Raw genomic sequence first — 7,156 nt, forward strand, 5'->3', positions numbered from 1 at the left:
GTAATATTCAAGGTAACTGTGTCATGAATATACTTTACTGTATGTAAACCACTGATATCAAAGAAAAGGATATTTATGTATGTACAGTTTGCTAAGGCCTAAGAAACCTTCGCAATGAAAACACACCTATGATATACACATAACCTGCTGATAAGTATTTTTCATTACAATTAAAGACTGAATGACCATAATTTGCTTAATTGTGAATCATAATTGTTTTCTTATCAATTTTCTGATGGAGTCGCCGTTTAAACGCTAAAATGATTTGTTTGTAATATTAACCAGTTAACAGGGAACGTTCTCAGAACTTGACTAGGTTCAGTGTTATGAATGAACACACTTCCAGTAATCTTAATATAATGTTCATTCAAAATGATCTGGTCTTTAAAAACATTCAGAAAATGCTTTTTCTACTTTGTACCCATACAGCGAGCATTCAAAAGTAGCTTCCATGTTTGCAAAATGCTAAAATGCAATGTTCTCTTTTAACATTTAAAATTGTAAAATAACTGGATGTCTTCAGAAACAACATTGCTGTGTCTTAATGGGAGCATTAGCTAAACACTGGGTAAACGTTAGTTGGGTAAACACATCAAACCGTTGCAAACTTGGTGTAGTCTCATTCATTAACATCAACACCATGCTTAGTATTTAATGAAATGCTTGCCATTAATAATATGATGCATGCATGCAATTTTTAATTGCTTTTTAATTACTATAAATAGTAGGAGGTGCTTTTTGTTCTCAGAATGGTGCAGTTACAGAAAGCAGATAAATCCTGGGGTATAAAGTCATTGTCTCTCAGAAGAAAGCGTCGACCCTTAATCATTGAAATGAGTCATTTTTAAAACGAGTCCCAAGCCTTTTCGTGTTGACGTCAACATGAAAAATCTGTATATTTCCCACCAACTTGTCGATCTGAATGAAAATGCGCATTCATTCTTTGCCACTAGGTGGCGCTTTTGGAGTAAAAGCTCACGAACTTTGCTTTGAATGAAATTGACCAATCGCTAGAGGGTTTGGAAAAAAGGATTGTAAAATGAATGGCTTGGGAGACGTTGAACAAATAATGTAAAAATAAATGCATATTATTAAAAAAATGAAAAGCGTTTTTTTGACCTTGCATGCACGTCAAGCTGTTGTTTGAGACTCTCAAAACCAAAATACGAACCTTTCATAACCCATAATAGGGGCACTTTAAAGCAACTTTTGAATATTTTTGGAACTTTAGAGCCTCCTACAGTTAAGTTATGACAGTTAAATTTACCGTCATAAATATAATACTGTAGTAATTACAGTGGACAGCTGCACAAGTGCATTTGTTGCCGCCATAAACCTTTTCACAGAGCAAATGCATGGGAAAAAAGCAATGCCACTTGCCTTTTCAGAAGTAAGTGTGTCAACAAACATTTATTTCAAGGGAGGAAAAAAACGTACAGTTGCTTAAATGTTATTATTATCCCCGGGGGCCGCTGGGCTGTCTGAGGTTGTACTGGAGGGAGCTGGCAGAGCATGAGAATGAGCGTTTATGGAGGACGCTTCCCAGATCTGAGGAGCGTGATGCTGGTGTAGACGAGCAGGACAGTGACAGTGACCTGACTGAAGCAGAACCTCTAGCCTTCTAAGGACTTCATAGTTGGGGACGCATCCTGTGCAGTCAACACCTAACATCTGAGACACCACCGTGTAGAAGTCCAGCAGCTGCAGGGGAGGAACATACTAGTTACTTTATGATGAACATTTCCTGTTCATATCTATGTACTTGTATTAGTACTTTAACACATTAATATTTTATTGAGCATGGATCTATTAAATAGATTTCAGTAAACACAATGTTACAAAAGATTTCTATTTCAAGTTGTAATAAAATAACTTTTTATGTTTTCATCAAGGATTCTTAGGGGAAACGTATCATGGTTTCCAAAAAATTATGAAGCAGCTTTTAACAATTTTTATAATAAGAAATGTTTCTTGAGAAGCAAATCAGCACTTCTTGAGAATCATGTGACACTTAAGACACTTAATTCAGCTTTGCATCACAGAAATAAAAATATTTTAAAATATATTAACATATATAGCATGTTCTCCAAACTGTAATAATTTTTCACAGTTTTAATGTAATTTTGAAACAAATAAATGTAGCCTTGATCACTTCGAAAACATAAAAAACTCTTTTACAGTAGTGCATATGCTGCAGGTAGTCTTGCATCACTCTGTACCTGCTTCTCGGTGTGAGTGAGATCTGCTATAGCACTAGACTGAGTGTCCAGCAGTCTCTGGACATGTTGAATGTCATCTCTGGCTCTGAGTTCCTGGTTTTTCAGCTCTGACTTGATGGTGGTCAGTTTCTTCTCAGTCTTTACCTTGTTCTTCTCAAGCTTTCCCAGGTTCTTGCTCTGCTCCTCTATGGTTTGGTTTTGTTCCATCACTTTGATTTGTTGCACCAGAGACAGCAGAAACTAAGCACTTTTAAGCATCGCCACACTCTACGGCCCGGTTTTAGACAGGGCTTAGTCTAGGACTAGGCTAAAGCCTTGTCTGTGAAACCGGGGGTATATGTGAATCAGCACTTTTACAGATGGCATGAAAATATTTTTACCCCATTTTCTAAATGCATGCTATTGATCTCGTGAACATTTCATTTGTGCATGTTTCATCTTTGATTTGTAATTCTTAATGTGAATTTCACAATTTGGATTGAAATTAGAACCATTTACATTCATGCATTTGGCAGATGCTTTCATCCAAAAACATGGTCTTTGTTTGCAATTTTATGCTGAAATGACTCTTTTTGGTGAGGGTCTGTGGGCCAGGCCTCGTCCCTGTACCTTGAGCTCATTGGTGTGGGACAGCTGGGCTTTCAGCTCGGTGTTGGAGAAGCGTAAGGTGCTCAGCTCTGCCTGCAGTCGATCCACACGCTTCTGGAGCTTCTTACAGGACAAAGCAGCGTCATCTTTCTCCACCGCTAGAGCTGAGCGGCTCCTCTTCTCCTCCTCCAGCTGGACCATCTTCTTCCTCAGCAGCTCCAGGTGAAGCTCTTTACTTGCTGAATGCTCTTTATGTTCTTTAAGCTGCAGGCATCATGGAAATGATAAACCAATTAAATCAAATACCTATGATAACAATAATAATACAAGCGATAGGTAGGACTGTTGTATGGTTTATATTTTAAAAGTTTATTTATATTTTACATTAACTCTACCATTTTTACATTGGTTTTATACTGAAAGTATAAGGAATGAATAGTATAAGAAAAATTACAAATATAATACACCTAAAGATTTTGAATAAACAATAAGTCGTATACAAATCACATTTCATTTGAATTGATTGTTCAGATGTTTGTTTTTAATTAACTTTCTAATCAAATTATTAACATTACAAAACTAGACTGCACTTTGAAATTTGTCTAAATTGGCCAATAATTTGTAAATATGTAACAATTTGCATTTCTGCAATATGACTTTTGCATTTTAACTTATGTCACGTACATAAATTACAGACATTTACATTAAAATCTGATGTTTGTAAACCTGTAACAATTATTTTTCCTTTCTGCACTATCGTTTTTTCATGATAAAGCGAGGGATTCATTTGTAAACCTTGGACAGATTATGCACCAAAACAATAAACCCCATTCAATGTCCTCTTTGACCTTTCTCTGAAGGCTGTAGATTTGAGTCTTGTTCTCCAGTAAAGCTGTCCCTTCTTGTCTGCTCAGCTGCTCAGCTCGTGTAAGAATGGCCTCGAGTCTCATATCAAATCCCAGATCTGCAGCAACACGATCCACCTTCAGCTTCTCTGAGAGCTGCTCCACAAACCGTAGATACTACAGAGATAAGAACACTGACAGCTCATTTTAGGCCATTTGTGATACGTTCTAATTATGTTCTGATTCTAAATGATACACAGGGGTTAGAAAAGAGTTTATACAGTATAAATCCAGTTCCTCACATGCTGTTTGTCCTGATTCAGTCCATCTTTCCAGACTCCGGCCGTCAGCAGCTCGTCCTCCAGACTCTTGATTCTGTCCAGCAGCACCTGTTCTCTCTGTTCCGAGCTGCACTTATGCTCTTTGTGTCTGGACAACTGCTCTTCCACCTCCGCCAGCCTTCCCTCCATCTCCAGCAGAGACTAGAGCACACAGAAAGCACAGGAGTGACAAAACAGGAACGCGATCTATGTTATAATAATACGAGATACCTTCATTACCTTCTGTGCACTTTTCTCACTGCTGCACAGGGCAGTAAGTGCCTTCAGTAGGTCGCTTTGAGTAAGTTGAGGAGGACGAGACTCATACTCCAGCAGAGCTCCCACATTCTTCATGAAGGCCTCATAGTGGCTGTGAGATGCCTGAGCTTCATTCTGGCAGCTTTGGAGTTTATTTTGCAGATCTTGAGAGAGATTCTCATAATGAAGACAGCGCTGCTGCGCAGATGCCAGCGCCAGTTCAGACTCATGCAGGGACGTTTTAAGGCCCTGGTTCTCCCTCTCCAAACTTAGTTTCTTCAGGGAGATTATATCCAGTTCCTTACAAATAAAACGGCTTTTGAGCACAAAATATTCCGCATTTCATAGCATTTTTGCTTCCAACTAAATATTTTGTATTATCCATTAATCATCGGGAGAAAACACGATTAATGTCTTCCTCTGAGCCAGACTACTATTCATTACCGAACTATCGATTTTCAAATTTATTTTATTTTTACATGTATGAATGATTCTAAACTTAAAGGGGTCATCATATATACATTTTACAAGTTAATATGATTCTTTAGGGTCTTAATTAAAAGTACTTTGGTTAAGTTTCTCAATAGTAGTTTAAAAAACACCACCTTTACCCTGTCAAAATCTGTTTTTATCAAGCCATTCTAGTCCATGTTGCTTTAAATGCTAATGAGCTCTGCTGGCCCCGCCCTTCTCTGCGGTGGAGTGACGAGCAGAATTTAAACTTCAGCAAAACTGGTAGCACATATTAACAGAAACCCTTATACTCACATCTTCTGTATATGAAGCTGGATCACGAATTCGACGCATTTAGGCAGATCGGGATTGGCATGTTCCTTCAAATAACATTAAACCTCTGCGTCTTCAGAGGCTCAGACGTCGGGGGTCAATATATTCACTATATTCATTATTACATCCAACAACTAAACACTTTGATCGCTTAATCCGAGACATCCCCTGAAGCAGAGTGGACACAATGACGTAACAACTCAACAAGTCTAAGGTCTGACGGTCTTGTCAATCAAATATCGTGGGAGGGGCCTGTGCAGAACTACATCATCTGAGAAAGGGGTTTTTAAAATAGGGATTTACATTTTTTTTAGCATTATAGGATGGATGCGTACACACTTCCAACACACATTTATGGAACAACTTGTAAAGTGAATTTTGCATCCGATGACCCCTTTAAATTAGAAGTATAAGTGAAATATTATGTTGCTTGTTGATTTCTAAAATGGTATTTAATTGCATTACTGATCTGTAGGATACCTGTCTGCTGGAGTTCAGCTCATTGGCTCTTGATGCGGACAGCGACTGCTCGTGTTCTACATCGGTCGCCAGTCTCTTGACTGTTTCTCTGCTGGCTTTGCACTCCACCTCATACAGCTTCACACTCTCCTCTAAAGCGCAAACGCTGTTCTTCACTCGGTGGTTCTCCTTAAAGCAGGCGTCCACTTATCATAAAGAGACGCGTTAGACATCGTGAGAATATTGGTTAAAAGCATACGTCAAAACACTCACCACAGATAGGATATAATCCATAGGATCTGCCTTTCCTGCCACATTTACAGAGACTTTGCTTGCTACTGCTGATATAAAATCATCAGATCTTCTCTGGGTCTCAGCAGCTTCCTGTTTGGCCTTGTTGCATTCTGCAAAACACTGCCTGCAAATACGTGATGACTGTTTACTAAAAACAAAATCTAAAGAATAAAATCATTTAAAGATGAAGCTTCGACTGCCTGGTTTATAATACGTTTTCAGTGTTGTGTATATAACCAGTCAAGACTTTGGATTTTGATGTTGCTTTTGTGCACGTTAGTAAAATATTATACTTAAAATTAGTATAGAAACAAAAAGAAAAAAAGGAAAAAAAAGACACTAAATAAATTGAATTTGCTACATTTTTTAAATGCATTTAAATGTATAAAATTGTTTTTAATTTTTTTGTGGTTTGCAATACCTTTATTTTAGCCACATTTAAATAGCTGAATAACTTTGAACTAAATGTGTTTATTTTAATGCCAAAATAAATAGTTTGCACTTTTTCAGCGAAGTTTAAAAATACTGTTTAAAAAAGCATCTCAGAATGGAGCTCAGTACTTTAGAGAGGTGAGGACAAGTAGCGTGCAGTAAATGCTCACTTTGATTTGATATCAAGTTCCACGATTTTCCCCTTGATCTCCTCGTTCTCTTTTGTAAGTGTCTGCATCCTCATGTCCAGGAAGCTTCTGGAGGAGGTGATGGAGAGCATCTCCTGCTCTGTGTTGTGACTGCGTTCTCTGAGCGAGCTGATGAGAGACTCCTGTCTCGCCTCTTTCTCTTTATGTCGATCCACGGCGTCCCTTAAGTTTTTCAGAGTCTCTTCCTGAGATGCAACTTTGGTTTGGCTTTCTAAGAGCTGTTAAACGCATTAGTTATTTCACATGAAGAATGGACATCCAAAACACAACAAATGACCGGTGAGTATGAGGACCTGTGATTGGAGTTTGTTGTATTTGGTCTGCAGGACGGCCAGCTCCTCACGTGCCGTCTCAGTGGCCTGTTTATAATGCGTGAGGTGCCGCTGGATTACAGACTCCTCCATTGCCCAACCAGCTGTCAGTCAAACCTGAATGCTGACAGACAGAACCCCATGTGTCAACGGCAACAGTAACAATCACCCAGGTAACGGAGAACATTTCAGAATGCTCTGGAAAGATTCTCTCAAAGTTATGAACAAACATTCCAGTAACATTAGAATGTTCGTTCGAATTATTTCTGGTTCTGGAATAATATTCTCAAATTAAATGCTAGCACAAAAACTCTGTAGCCTACATCATTCATGGATTTTTTTAATTATAATTCATTGTTCTTGCATTTTTAAATGTAACTACTAATTTTAGAGTGTTCAGATACATTTTTAAAACATAAAAATAGTCATTAAAAT

The 7,156-nt window shown here is 38.0% G+C and overlaps 2 protein-coding genes across 2 annotated transcripts in view; both read right to left on the minus strand.

Moving 5' to 3' along the window:
* LOC122324587 (estrogen receptor-like) overlaps positions 1-7,156 on the minus strand; it is a 21,349-nt gene that overhangs the window by 8,517 nt on the left and 5,676 nt on the right.
* Positions 2,470-6,842, minus strand: LOC122324588 (coiled-coil domain-containing protein 170-like). Its single transcript, XM_043219121.1, has 8 exons — positions 6,704-6,842; positions 6,372-6,628; positions 5,749-5,893; positions 5,497-5,682; positions 4,213-4,530; positions 3,955-4,134; positions 3,656-3,829; positions 2,470-3,071 (listed from the first exon to the last, which is right to left on the minus strand). Exons 1-8 carry the CDS (start codon positions 6,812-6,814, stop codon positions 2,772-2,774), a joined length of 1,671 nt encoding a protein of 556 aa, XP_043075056.1. The 5' UTR covers positions 6,815-6,842; the 3' UTR covers positions 2,470-2,771.

This window comes from Puntigrus tetrazona, chromosome 20 (assembly GCF_018831695.1).
Source record: "Puntigrus tetrazona isolate hp1 chromosome 20, ASM1883169v1, whole genome shotgun sequence".
Classification (NCBI taxonomy): Eukaryota; Metazoa; Chordata; class Actinopteri; order Cypriniformes; family Cyprinidae; genus Puntigrus; species Puntigrus tetrazona.